We start from the raw sequence: 15,741 nt of genomic DNA on the forward strand, positions 1-15,741 counted from the left end.
AAAAATTTTACAATTTTTAATTATAAACCTGTATTTTCTATTAAAATTACTTCTTGCATGAATTTTGGGACACCCGATATTAAATTTTTGAAGACCAAAATATAATATGTATTCAGCATTCTAAGAGCATAGTTTCGCCTCTTATATGCCTACAGAAACTGGAATTCATCAATACATCACTTCTGGTTAAATTATTGGAAACCTATAGTTTGAAAGTCTACTGTAATTTCACTCTGTGAAAGAAACTAACTTATTTAAGAAATATTTTTTACTTATCAATTAACAGAAAGTTTTGTTACATTCTTCATCCATATATACAAGTTCAGTCACCACTTAACATAAACAAAACATTATACAATAACTTCTCATTATACCTTGCAAAACAATATTTACAAAATACTTTATTTTGTCTCTTAAAGCTACATAATGTACATGTGTATGTCTTTTATTATTTTATATATAAAAAGAAAAGATACTCAATGAATAAATACTGATACAACAGCAACAAATATGAACAAAGGCCATTCAGCATTTTTTTTTTTTTTTCATAACTGAAAATAATACCATCATTTATCACATGAAAATGCAACACCAGTGTTTACGCTTGCAAGTATCCGGACGGATGTAAGAGAAACACTTCGAGTTGCTACCAGTTGAAATCATAGCTACTGATCTTGGAAGACCACTTACGTCATATAAATATAATTAATTTCTTCGCCTGCTGATTCACACCATTTACACCTTATTTACATAGTAAAAGCATTGAATTACACCAATATATGTCCATGTTGCAGAGAGCAATGAGATTCAGTCTCCAATACAGATTGTTTTCCTTATTTCATGGTATGTGCACAATATAAACTGAAATAAAAGAGTATTATTAGAGTAAAACATCAGTATCAGTTAGGCTAGTTTTAGACGGAAGCATTTATCGTAGCATTTCTCGTAGCAAAAATCGTATAATCGATATCCTACCGTGAAAAGTAGAAAATGCTATAGCATTTCCCATGCCATGGCATATCCTATGGCATTTCTTGTCGATAGAACCTGCTCTATTTCGTACCATTTTTCCCAGCATTTCTGGTGTGTTAAAAAGAAGTGAAAGATCTAGTGCCAAATATCCATGCTCTTTGTGTTGTGTGGGAAATTGAATTGTAGTAAAGAAAAATGAGTTGGAGTAAGGATGCTCTTTGCCCACATACTTCTTTGTGATTTTCGTTTTTAAATATGACCGGCGAGAACTGTTGTTACAATTACTGTAGCTTTAGCTACCTCACCCTTAATTTCGGAGCTATAACTGCGCTCTTCTCCAGTGATTTGTTCGCTACGTCACGACAAATGCTTATCAAAATGCTACCGTTTAAAAGCACCATATACTTTTGATGCCATAGAATATTATATGAAATTTTTGGCAGCACATCTGCTACAAGAAATGCTACGATGAACGTAGGTACGTTAAAGAAGTAAAATGAAATCTCTAAGTTCTACGTCCCACGATTATGCCGGTTAGGCTAAAGGAGACGGTACGTTAAAGACGTACCTCCACTACTGCAATCCTTAGTCGAGCTCAAAGAACGCATCAGAGTTGCAGTGGCTCAGTGGTAGAGCGTTCACCTCCGGTGCTTGGGGTCCCAGGTTCGATCCCAGCTCGCACCGTGTGGACTTTGTGGTGGACAAACACCGTGCTCGTGGGTTTTCTCGGGGTTCTCCCGTTTCCTCCCACTTTCTTCATTCCACCTTTTCACTCATCTCTCATCATCACCGTCTCCTTTAGCCTAACCGGCATAACCGTGGGACGTAAAACTTACAGATTTCATTTCATTTCATTTTCATTTTCAGAGTTGCAGTGCAGAAAATTGACAGGACTATGCTATAAAATGTATGGAATGAGCTCGGGTATCGTCTGGATGTGTGTCGTGTCATCAAAGGGGCACATATTCAACATTTGTAGAGGGTGTAAAACTTGGTGAGCTGTAGGTCTATGTCTCATATAGCCTCGACGATGAAAGGGACAATAAACTCAAAATCAAAACAAAACAGAACCATCATTTGTACGTACAGTCTCAGATATGGACACGGACTGTGTTCTCTTACTCCCCAACATTTTAATAACCTTTTCATAGCAGACAAGAATTACTCTCAGCTCATACTTACTTACAAGGGGCATCACCCAATTGTCCGGCTCCGATTTCAATGAAATTTTTATTGCTGATAGAGGACATGTATTCATTACTTGTGATGACAGAAATTTTTGCCATCGTCCATGTTTTCTATTTTTTAATAATTTTTAAAAGATTATGATGTGGTTAATAGAGATTACTGCAGAAGTCCCTTACTACCCTTTGTAAACGGAGTATTAATGAAAGAACAACCATGTAGATACGTATAAGGCCTAGGGGAATTCGTATGGTACGTATGACCTTGACGGCAGCCATCTTGAAATCCGCCATTTTGAATTAAGGTCAAGTTTTTTAAATGGGAATGGGGTAATATGATACATAATTTCGGGCTAGAATTTAATCAGGAAGACAATGGTGAAGTTAGTTTTAAGATGCGCTTATTTGGTGAAAAGTTACAGGCATATTAATTGTTTATTCTTACTATGTGCGTAAGTCCCTTATCTCCGCTTCTAACCCGCGTATTAATGATAATAAGTGGATAAAGGTTTCGGTAATACATATTATGCTTAGAGGGAAGTAGTACGATAAGGGTATCATTGACGGCAGCCATCTTGAAATCCGCCATTTTGAATTAAAGTGAAGTTTTGAAAACTGAAAACCATAGTATGTGGCACCAAATTTTAATAGTAAATTTTCCCCAAAAGCCAATGGTATGCTTATTTTTGTTCTATAGTTAACCAGTATGAATTTATGACTCTTCTAATGTGCACGAAACGTCCATTATTCGATCTTTCAAATTGGCAACACATCTAATTTTCATCGCATGTTTTAAGATTCCAACTGGCACTTTGCAATTGTTTCCATGGCTCATGTTTTCTAAATTTATTACAGTTTTTTAAGAATTGCGATTTGTCAGTTCATGAATAGTGTTGGGATAAACATCCAGCAATCTTTCTGAATTTTGAAGACTTGCCATGTAATTATTAATTTCATAGGCAATGTAATTATTTATTTCCTATACCTGCAATTCAAAAACTCGTTTACTGACATCAATCATCGCAGAACGAAAGAACTCCAACTTTGCATTCAGGTAATACCGGAGACGTAGCTTGTAATGGATAATAGATGAGACGAGAAATAAGTTGAAAATTCACTTCAAAAAAGGAAACGAAATATGATTGTTGTGTAAATCAATGGTCTTTTGTTTTGTTTTATATTTATTTGTTTATTGTTTATTTATTTATTTATTTATTTATATTCTATGGCAATATTTTAGATAGTCAGACAAAAAAGTCATTCGTTTTCTAGTGATTGTTGTCGATGGTTTATGTTTGTAAGATTTATAATCAGTATTGATCGGGAACTCAATTAAGTTACACCTTTTTATAAACAAGTTCCCTGTTTTCATATTTTGTTCATGGTACAAACAGTGTGTTGGGAACAGTCATATTATGTCTGTTTGATATTTTCTATCATTGCTGCTGTTCCTTTAAAGTTGCAAAGTTGTATTTATTAAAAAAAAAAAAAAAAAAAAAAAAACTTTGTCGTTTGCGCAACATGTAAGCTACATTTCATGATAATTGTGAGTTCGTGTTACACAAATTTCTTATTATTTCATTTGTATTTGTTTACATCACATAGGTCCATAGGTTCTCATGTACTCTGGGATAAAATAAATAATTACACTGCCTAGGAAATTAATAATTATATGGCAAGTCTTCAAAATTCAGAAAGATTGCTGGATGCTTATCCCAACACTATTCATGAACTGACAAATCGCAACTCTTAAAAAAATATATAATAAATTTAGAAAACATGAGCCATGGAAACAATTGCAAAGTGCCAGTTGGAATCTTAAAACATGCGATGAAAATTAGATGTGTTGCCAATTTGAAAGATCGAATAATGGACGTTTCGTGCACATTAGAAGAGTCATAAATTCATACTGGTTAACTATAGAACAAAAATAAGCATACCATTGGCTTTTGGGGAAATTTACTATTAAAATTTGGTGCCACATGCTATGGTTTTCAGTTTTCAAAACTTCACTTTAATTCAAAATGGCGGTTCAAGATGGCTACCGTCAATGATACCCTTATCGTACTACTTCCCTCTAGGCATAATATGTATTACCGAAACCTTTATCCACTTATTATCATTAATACGCGGGTTAGAAGCGGAGATAAGGGACTTACGCACATAGTAAATATAAACAATTAATATGCCTGTAACTTTTCACCAAATGAGCGCATCTTAAAACTAACTTCACCATTGTCTTCCTGATTAAATTCTAGCCCGAAATTATGTATCATATTACCCCATTCCCATTTAAAAAACTTGACCTTAATTCAAAATGGTGGATTTCAAGATGGCTGCCGTCAAGGTCATACGTACCATACGAATTCCCCCTAGGCCTTATACGTATCTACATGGTTGTTCTTTCATTAATACTCCGTTTACAAAGGGTAGTAAGGGACTTCTGCAGTAATCTCTATTAACCACATCACAACCTTTAAAAATTATTAAAAAATAGAAAACATGAACGATGGCAAAAATTTCTGTCATCACAAGTAATGAATACATGTCCACTATCAGCAATAAAAATTTCATTAAAATCGGAGCCGGACAATTGGGTGATGTCCCTTGTTAGCACAGAAAATACTTTCTGTAATCTGAAAATAAATCTTCAATTAAAGGGGTAAAAGCAACAATGGTCTAAATGTCATTTTTGAAAAGCAAAGAAAAAAATAAAAAATGAAATGAAATCTTTCAATTTAGCCTAAACGAGACGATGATTAAAACAAGTGAATGATGATGAAAGAATTGGTGAAATGAAAAAATGGGAAGTAATGGAGTACCCCGAAAACACCCACGAATACGATGTTGTCCACTACAAGCTTACTTGGCAGGGGATTGACCCAGCGACCTCGCGCACCAAAGGTAAACGCTGTACCACTGAGCCACAGTGCCCCCAAAAGCAGAGAAAAAACAACTAATATTTTGACGCTCTTGGTTTTAGTTTGTCAACCTCAGTGCAAAGTTATACGCTCTGCATTTTAGAACTAACAAAGATATTATCACTTAATCAGATCCTATAACACATTTTTGTTGGTTACACCATTGTTACAGTGACCTTTCTTTTGTACATGAAAAAGGCAATTACAGTTTATAAAGTAAAATGCCAATTTTTGCATGTAACGACATGCAGTTTAATAGTAATTGGGTTTCTTAGTAGTTTAATTTAGTAATCAACACGATAACACATTTTATATGTAGTCTGAAATATCGAAAAGATCATTGTCGTTGTCCTAATTTCTTATCTCACCTTCCTTTGTCCTAGAAATGAAATTATAACACAAGTGGACCTTGTTTTACAGTATGAAACTACAGTAGACTTCCAAATTATGTAAAAATCAACACTTAGAACTGTAGTAGTATATTTATAGATATGGCTTGCAACAGGGGAATAAGATTGAAGATAGATTCTCTTCTCTGGATGCTAAATCCATGCCAAAAAGCCATGGCGAGTAATCTCTTAATGTTTTTGTTCTATAGAGATTAATATTACAACAGAAAGTGGTAACTGATGTCTATCACTTCTGGTTGCAATAAAAAGAATAGTTGAGTTGATTTTAACATCCCCTTCAGCACCAAGGCTATACGAGATATGGCCCTACTGATTAACGTGGAATCCGAACCACATGAGCTCCCACCGAAAATCGAACCCGGGTCTCCCACGCCAAAGACACGTGATTGAAACATATTCTTGGTATTGAATCCATATCAAAAATCTGCTTGTCGCTGTGATAAATGTTGTAATCAAATAAAGGCAGATTTTTCACCACTTCCGGTTTCAACGGATATATATAAAAATTGAGACAAAACTCATTCTTTCGACGCTGAATCTGTGTTAAAAACTGTTTCTCGATGTCCTTCAACGCTATTCCTCTCCCGAAATAAGTATTAAAACTCCAATTAATAGTAAATTTCAACCACTTCTGATTTCAGTATTATTGTAAATGGTGACGGTATGTTCTCTTGAGACGAAGAGCAGATTGAAAAAAAAAAAAAAAAAAAACTTGTCGTTATTTATTTCCTTTTCTGTTCTATAGCGATTAATTGTGGAAACCGAAAATGGTTGATATTACATCACTTCCGGTTTGAATAAATAGTCAAAGGTTTCAAACGCTGCAATTGATTGCAAGACACCGTTTCTCGATATAATTTCCAGTTTTTGCTCTATGTAAATGAATATTGAAACCGGAAGTACTAGTAATTTTCAACTGCTGCTGGTTTCGCAGTGTTGAGGATGATATGTTTTTCTTAAGATGCTGAATTGATTGCAAAAACAGCTTGTCGTTATCTATTACAGTTTCGTTCTCCGGCGAAAAACGTTGAAACCGGAAAGTAGCTAATTTCAACCACTTCCGACATGAATAACAGGTTAACGGAGAAGCCGGAACCTATTATTGGGTAGCTGAATCGATTGCGAAAAACCGCTTCTTCATATATCTTATCATTTTCGCTCTAATACCTGTCAACATACAGAGACAGACGCACGGACATTGCCCTTATATAGGACTTCCGGCACTTATGTATAGCATAGTTTGGAAGTCTTAATAAAATGAATGGGAAATGAATGATACATATGAGCCGCTCGGGGGAACATAATGGTATGTCACATTTTCTAACTTTCGACAAAACTGGGAAAAAAGATCAATGTTCCCATGCACTTCAACGCAATGGCACATAGCAAACAAACTACTTCTACCATCTGCACGTACATATGCGAAATTAAACTACCTACATACTATTCTGTGGTTCGATTCCAACCCATTCTGCCTAATAACTCAATTTCGTTAAAAGTGGCGCTTACCATTATGTTTCCCCGAGCGGCTCATTTGTAAGAAGATTTTTGACACTTAAGTTTCTTTGGATTTAACGGCCTTGATTTTGTAAATTTTGGCTCAAATGTAACATTTTGTAGCTCAAATGTTATCTCTCTCTCTTTCTTTCTTTCTTTCTTTCTTTCTTTCTTTCTTTCTTTCTTTCTTTCTTTCTTCTGACACTTAACAAGATTCAAATGTATATCCGAATAGAAATACTTTGTTCTATACTTACAGCGGTATTCATGAGAAAAACTTGGCGACTAAAAGCAACAGGTTTTTATCTTCTGTACAGTCATGTCCAAAATGATTGTCGCATATCTATAACTGTCTTGTTGTGGGAATATAATTTGATAATGATTTTGCAGGGTCTTTTAATACTGTTACTATGTGTATAATCGGGAAATGTATGTTTGTGGTTAATTTCATAGGAAAATAATTAAAAATACGACAATTGGAAAGTGTAAAACAAAATGTTGCAAAATGGACAAGAAAAGTTTTATTTTCGTTATATTGTTCTTATTCACTTCTCTTTTGATATGAAATTTGCCACATACATGTCTTTGCCGATTATGCACATGCTAACATTATTAGAAATACTGGGCGAAATCGTTATCAAATTATACTTCTACAATAACATATTTATAGACATGCGACAATAATTTTGGACATGAGTGTACATTTGCGATTAGTTATCTTTGCAGTTAAGCGCTTTGCAGTTACATTAAACATTTTTTTTTCATTCCGGTTTTAATATTTCTTATCAGTTCTACCCACTCAACAGGAGTATATTTTCGTATTTTTTTTTCTATCACTCAAAAATAGCCCACAAATTAGCACTCTTCGGGTCTCAGTCTGTAACGGTTTGTGTCAAAGCAACTCAAATTTTTCGATTTAGTTTGCGATAATCGGCATAGCACTTATGATTTATTGTATTTTTGCGTTACGTTGCTGTACGTAAAATTTTGCGAAGACTGGTATGGAACTACTCTTTTTGTCTTTTTCCTTCGACGATTTCTCCTTAAGCTACTTCTCTCTTTCAATACTCGCTGCACCGTCAACATTTGGTTCTATATATATATATATAAAAGTGACGTTGATGTGCTGGGGTTGAACCATTGTTGCACTTATATAATAAAGAATTTCGTTTTAGGGAATAAATTAGCAAATCCAAACGTATCTTTATGATGTGAATTTTGCCTAACCCAAATAGGGGGAAGACAATTCAACTCAACCACCAAAAGATGACAGCAAACTCACATTTTGTTTTTTTTTTTTTTTTTTTTTTTTTGGGGTAAGACCACTATTGCGCTGACCCCTTTAACTGACCAGCAATTACAACCAAATTTCGACCAGAATCTAGTATCCGCAGGATCATACGGCAGATAACTATTGCAGACTTTTCGTCACGAAATTTATAAATCAGCTTGATTAGTTAGTCCATATTTTCAATATTTAATAATGTTCAACTTTCTTCTTTCGTTACATTTACTTCTAATAGTCAGTAAGCGAGCTGATGAACATTTATAGTGGGACTTGCGCTTGCGATGAAAACGACACACAAGAATTTTGCAGTACACATCCACAAAACAATTCTCTAGGAGTACTTTCGTTTCTTTACAGAAGAGGTAGTTGGCCTCATTCTCCCCTAATTCGAATTTCTATACAGTATTTCCATATTATTATGCTATACTCACATTTAAAACTAATGTATGTACTGCATAGTGCATATAATTACTACATGAGCTGTGAGTAATCTAAATTTGTGTAACTTCTATGTAATGGACACTTGTTATTTATGGACAAATATCTATTCCATTGCATTGGTGTGTCCGTTATTGAGATATTTCACTGTACATATACTGTACAGAAATCCTGTACACGAATTCTGGAAAATTTATATTAATGAATTCATGTTATGTATGGCATTAGTGCTGTATCGCCGGACCACACGAAAATCGGAAAAAAAAAGGAGAGAGAGAAACGGAATATTATTTCCTTTCTGTCCCAAATTACTAGGTTGAGACTCTGGCTTACTTGGCCTGATTGTTCAAAATACAGTATGGAGGCATGGTATAAAAACTAGTGCACAGAACACAATGTGCTAGATGGCCACTAAAAAGCACAAATGCTATCACAGCAGGAACGGAGCAAGGGTGCCCGAGCGCTGGTAAAGGAGTGGGTCCATAGCGAGTCAGCGGCGGTGAGTCTACCTACGTATAAACGAAGATAGTGGAAAAACACTAACGGCATAATATGGAGGGCTTATGTTTTGCACAGCTTTGGCGGAGGTACTAAATGCCATCCAAAATGTACTAAATTACGTTAGATTACGATAGGTTAGGTTAGATGTTCCTCTTTTCTGTAGTTTCAGTTAGTTTCCACACTTACGACAAACTGTTCGCCTGTTTAGCAGACCATGCCTTTTGATACAATTTCAACAACTGACGCTCGTTTTGGTTGTATAACTTGATAAAACTCAAAGACAATATGTCACAATCTTGTTATTTCCACACACCCTTTCCCGCCAGTAAATCATAACATATGTACTTCTCCGCCAAATAGTTCCTTCCGCCTGCACAGTGTCCCTTACATAATCAAAAACACCCAACAGCAACAACCATTTTCTGAACTTTAACTCTTCCTCACCTGACTTTCACTTACCAGGCCTCCCAGCAGGACATTGAAAAAATATAGGACAGTTTGGTTTATAAAATAGGACAGTTTGGTTTATATAATGGAATATTATGATCTGAAGGACAGAATATATATATATAAATGTACTGTAAGAAAAGGCCACCCTTCACCCCAATGGACAACTATTTGTTATTCAAAATAGTAAAATAAATTTAAAAATGAAGCTCCAATATCTTCAGAATTCAGAACATATTCGTACTACCTCAGAAGAAAAAGAAAAATAGTTAACTCTTATTTATAGGATTATCATGACATTTAACACTTTTAACATGCCGATATTCATATATAATTTTGATTACGTAAATTTAATTAATGCATGCAAAAATATTAACTATTTCTCTACCTTCCTACTATCCTTCTAGTTCTTTTATTTACAGACGAACTTTATTTTGGCATTATTTTTCATTACTTCATATCTTTCTAATGGAAAAAGAAGATTCATAACTTATTTCTCTGTAATAAAATACTTGAATCTAATTAAACACTGAATTATTTGATCAAAGTTTTTCCCTCTGAAATAAATAACGTAACAGCATTTCATTCATCATAGCTCTGAAAATTATATATACAATTCTAACAACTGTTATATAACATAAATTTCAGGACATTTTATAAATAATTTCCAGGACATTCCCAGGATATTCATCATTTGTGTGCTTTCCATAACTTTTCCAAAGCGTTTCCCCGACACACTTTTATTTCCAGGTTTTTCAGGACGCGTATTATGTACAGCAATATTAGAAGGCGTTGGGATATGTTGGTGAATACCAACACACCTTAATGCCTAGCCAATACTGCTGCACACACTGCTGAAAGAAAATGCTAATACAGCTTGCGTTATAAGAAACTGGAGCATGGCAAGGTTCCTCAGCTCAGCTTCACTGGGGAAGAATAGGCACATAGGAAACAAAGATGGGGAAAAAAGTGGCCATGGGAGGATAGGAAAAAAACAAATTAAAAAAAAATAGTAGGATTAGTGACTGTCCCTCATAAAAATAATGCTAAAACACATTTAAGCATATTGCTAATATGTAGCAATTTAAATTAACACTAAAACTGCTCTTGACATGCACTTTTAATAATTTGCACTTCTGACCTCTAGTCAATGCAACAGCTCCAGATATAAGATCTCGAGTAAAGTTTTATGAAAAAAAAATTGTACGCCTTATTCAACATAAAAGAATCATACCATAGACCTACTAGAATTGAATAATCGGGGTTTGAGACATACTCAATTTTTTGCCTCACTATGCTAAAGTCTCATCGGTTTCTTAATCTTATTATGAACTTTTATATTTACTTAAGAGACTATTTACTGGGCATTTCTGCTGTATCGCCGGACAACACGAAAATCGAAAAAAAAAAAGTACCAAAATGAACTAAATTAGGTTAGGTTAGGTTGAGTTAGAAAGGGCCGCGGTGGCTCAGTGGTAGAACGTTCAGCTCTGGTGCACGGGGTCCGTGGTTCGATCTCAGCTCGCGCCAAGTGAACTTTGTGGTGGACAAACATCGTATATGTGGGTTTTCTTGCGTTTCTCCCGTTTCCTCCCATTTTCTTCATTCCACCATTTCATTCATTTCTCATCATCACCGTCTACTTAAGCCTAGCCGGCGTAAGCGTGGGACGAGAACTTAAAGATTTCATTTCATTTCATAGATTGAGTTAGAAGTCACTTACATATATCCTTGTATGTTCTGTTGTTTTCTGTAGTTTCAATTCGTTTCCACACTTACGAGAAACTGTTCACCTGTTCAGCAGACCGTGCCTCTCACAGAACTAAAACTACTGACACTCGTTACTTTTGTACAATTGAATAAAACTTAAACACGATATGTTACAACCCTCACTTATACGCGGCATTTCCACACTACCTTTCCCGCCCATAAATCATAAAATGTATCTCTCCGCAAAACATTCCCATCCGTCTCTACATTCACTGTCGCTTAAACATCAAAAATAACCCCTTCTTAGCTTCAACTATTCCCATCACCTGACTTTCACTCATTCTTCCTCACAAACCAAAGTTAATTCTCCAATTCACCCGGTAAATTTCCTGAAATTGGTCCAGCGATACAGCAGTTAACCCGTTTATTGACTTAGATTTTCATTTTATTTGACTTTACACAGATACATACAAGATTGTACCTAACTCATCCTCCTGCTTCCCATTATGTTAGCGATGTATCCCCTGTCGCTGGTGTTGTAGAAGGCAACACATGTACCTGTTGCGCTTTGCTGCAATTATATACTTGTCCAGGACTGAACGGCTCTAGTCGTGGTGTACTACTCGCAGTACCTATTTCTGGCTTACGACTTGAATCTGAAACAGAGATCAAAGTCTTACTTCAGTACACAACTCTTACATGCGTAACAAAGTGTGGGACTAAGTCTCTTTCAAGGTACTGACAAAGAAATATAAGTTAATAATAGAAAGCGATCGATATTACTGTCCAATCTGTAGTTTCCAGGGGATCGCTGAGATAAAGCGGGGTATTCTCGACGCCATTTAAGTCAAAATTCATCCCCAAGGGTATACTAAAGGGAGTGCTTAATACTTTTCATAAATACATTCTCCCCGTGCAACAAACGAGCATTTCAGCTAGCATATAATATTAACATTTTGCAAATTATGAGCTTTCTTGGCAATCTAGCATCTCCTTGTAGCCTATTGGCTACTTCCGTTAAGTCAAAATGAATGAATGAATGAATGAATGAACATACATACATACATACATACATATATACATACATACATACATACATACATACATACGAGACGCATCCAGAAAGTAAGTTTCCCACGCGTCCCATAGCTAGGAAACCATATGTTGCGCGAAGCGACTGCGTGTACGTGAGAGAGTAAGGTCCTAACATGGCGCATGCGCCAGCAGAACTTCCCTAATTCTCTCAGTAGCGTCGTGGCAGTGATTGAAGACTGGCGTTCCTATTCCAGCTCCCGCCGCGTGTGAAGTGCGAGCAGTGATAAAGTTTTTGAATGCACAGGGCATAGCACCGATTGAAATCCACCGCCAGCTGTATCGTTGCAAAAATGTCAATGCTGACCCTGTGCGCCTTGCTTTGTGCTCTAGGGTCAGTTACTTCAACACAAAACTAGGGAAGTTCTGCTAGTGATTGTGCCATGCTAGGACCTTACTCTCTCACGTACACGTAGTCGCTTCGCGTTTTCTAGCTATGGGACGCATGGGAAAGTTACTTTCTGGATGCGCCTCGTACATACATACAAACAGACAGACAATATATATATATTGAGACGTCAGAGTTAAGTAACAAATGCTTTTTGTTAATGCTATCTACTGACGCATTTTGGTTACACCGTTACTGTGGCTTGAAAGGCATTCAAATTCCTATAAAATGTACACTATAACTATCCAAGAAATTCTACAAATAATGAACTGATTTACGAAATACCTTGTATATGTCAAAGATGCTATGTTCTGTATGCCATTGAAACGCCTGCTTATACTATACTTCTGATTATAGAATTTTCTGTGTCAACAATGGTAACAGAGAAATACTAACTCAGTTATATTTTAATAATAATAGATAACAACAATGAAAAGTTGTTGCTAAGTACCTGTTTCTTGGATCTTTCGTTTTTTCAAAGTTGATATGACACCGTTTTCTCGTTCTGCTTTCATCGCAGTGTACAATGGAAGAGAAGTCACGGACTATTCTGCTGGGACGTTCGTTATCAAGAAAAGAATGGCACAGGGATCATAATCTTGGAAAGAAATTTACTACAAAGGATTTCCAGATAAATCCGTTTTAACTTCATGCAAGAATGTGTACTGAATACACCTAAGGTAAGAGGAAAACAGTGTAACACAGTTCAGTAGAAAGGAGAACTTCTTCGCATAACGTCACCAAAAACTGCCTACCATCTTCAAGGATAAAAGACAAAGACTATCGTTTCAAAACGTGCGGTAGGATACAAAGCAGAAATAATAAAAATACAAACTTGATACCATAGTTGAAATACGATACACTCTGACCTTCTTGTAAAAATTATCACTGAGATTGTAGACACTTAATCACTATACAATATGTATTTTGATGTTCTTTTGAGAAATCAAAACAGTTTTGAGTATTAGATTTAGAACGAGGAAGTAATTAAGCTTTTGAATCTGGAGTTCATTTTCTTGAATGTAAAATGATCTGAAAGGGTATTATTAGTTTTATACAATAATACTCAGTTTCTTCGGACACACAATAAAAAAAATAATATTCTACATTTCAACTTAGACTTAATTATTAAAAAGTTTAAACAAGTGAATTCTGCCTTCAGCTGAAAAACTTCTTTTTGTTCTTAATTGTACGAAAAACTTCATGACGTGATACCTGTCTAAAATATTGAGATGACAACTCATTGATCCAAGCTAGTACACAATTAGATTGATGATGATACGTGTTAATGATCCTAATATGGAACCAGCAGGATATCTTAGACATGTTATTACACGGTGTTCTACCACGCAACAACCGCCTTAATAGCATATGTAAACAGCTGTTTGGGTAGGCAGCAAGCCATAGATGCTGGAATGTGGAATTCCACATTCGCTGGAGATCATGGCGTAGCTAGATGGTCGTCTCGTAGTCAGAACCGGCTCACAGTCCTACTATGCTCAATAGAGTTTAGGCCCGGAGACCTGGCAGGCCAGAGTAAAAGGCATACCGATTAGAGCTCGATGGGTTGTCCAGGCAATACTGAGACGCGCGTTATCCTGCTGGAGGACGGGTTTCCAGTGTCTAGATAAGGTTTGAGACAAGATTGACATTACGACGACGCACTACTCATACTCCTCTGAATAAACCAGAGGGTAGTGGAATGTGTAGCTTAATGCTCCCATACCAGACGCCACGTGTAGGCTCTGTACGGTAAGTGCAAAAACATGTTGGAGTTTTCCGCTTACCTTCATATCTATGGGTATATACATCATTGTTACTGCAGCCGAGACAGAAATGACTTATAGCTTAATACCATACACCACTCCCGACATCACCAAAAGCTCGATAATAAGCAAATGTCAGAAGTAGACGTACAAGAAAGAGACAATATATAACTCGTCTCCAATAATCCATTACTTAGTGCGTTCACATGGAGAGTCAAGGGCAACCCGAATGAGCCATCTGTGTGGGATCTCCTCGATGCGTCGCGCAATCACTCGACAAGTCTGCTGTGGGACTCTGACTCACGACATCTACAACACTGATGAACCATTTTCCAAGCAACGATAATTCTGCAGAATGGCCACCCGAGGTCTCACAGATCCACAATACTGCAGAATGACCACCCGAGGTCTCACAGATCCACAATATAGCCTCATTCAAAGCCACTAAATTACACAATAGGCGTTCTCGTTCTAGCATTGCACACACAGTCTGTGACAACCTTTAAATTACTAGCAGCATACACTAAGATAAGCCTGCCCTCTACGGTATCCAGTGTGCTGGGACATTCGCACTACAAGATCACAATCCTTTACATAAATACATAAACTCTGTGGTCTGAATTTAGTTTGAATTAGACGTTATACAGGATGCTCTTAAATACGTTTTTGCCAGTGTATTTTCAAATTAGAACAATATTGGTACCTTCGCCCAAGCGCCAGTTATTTTTCACAGAAAAAGCGTTCATGCGTGACCATCACACGATTGTCAACACTGAAACTTTGAGTAGAGATGATTTGAAGATCACGTAAAACACATGTTTCCTAAATTACTGAAATTTAAATTGCAAGCAAATGTATTTTTCTGCATTTTTTGTGTGCTGGTAGCTATCTGAACTACTCATCTTCGAAGGGTTAAGTAAGACATCGAAGATGGTAATATTTCGTAACTTTCAAAATACTGGTGCTGTTTTCCATGTTCATTAATAACATGAGAACTATTTGAATTCTTCTACTCGATTTTTTATTCTACCATAAACTTCTCATATACCGGATTGTACGTTCGGTGCTACACAACTCATGAATTCTTAATTTAATTTTAAAGATAAGAAACTAAAATATTACTCCAT

The 15,741-nt window shown here is 36.0% G+C and overlaps 1 protein-coding gene across 2 annotated transcripts in view; it reads right to left on the reverse strand.

Annotated features, from left to right (window-relative positions):
* Nucleotides 1-250: 250 nt before the first annotated feature.
* The window catches only part of SIDL (SIDL trafficking protein particle complex subunit 10), a 99,082-nt gene continuing 83,591 nt past the window's right edge, over nucleotides 251-15,741 (reverse strand). The window contains exons 20-21 of one of the 2 annotated variants that reach the window (XM_081730547.1): nucleotides 11,850-12,024; nucleotides 251-861 (exon numbers count right to left, since the gene is read on the reverse strand). In XM_081730547.1, the coding sequence (XP_081586673.1) occupies nucleotides 11,873-12,024 (152 nt within the window). In that variant the 3' untranslated portion in view covers nucleotides 251-861; nucleotides 11,850-11,872. Of the gene's footprint in view, nucleotides 862-11,839; nucleotides 12,025-15,741 lie in introns of both variants that reach the window. The other variant, XM_081730539.1, reaches the window with a different exon arrangement.

Source organism: Thermobia domestica, chromosome 1 (genome assembly GCF_964235325.1).
Source record: "Thermobia domestica chromosome 1, izTheDome1.hap1.1, whole genome shotgun sequence".
Lineage (NCBI taxonomy): Eukaryota > Metazoa > Arthropoda > Insecta > Zygentoma > Lepismatidae > Thermobia > Thermobia domestica.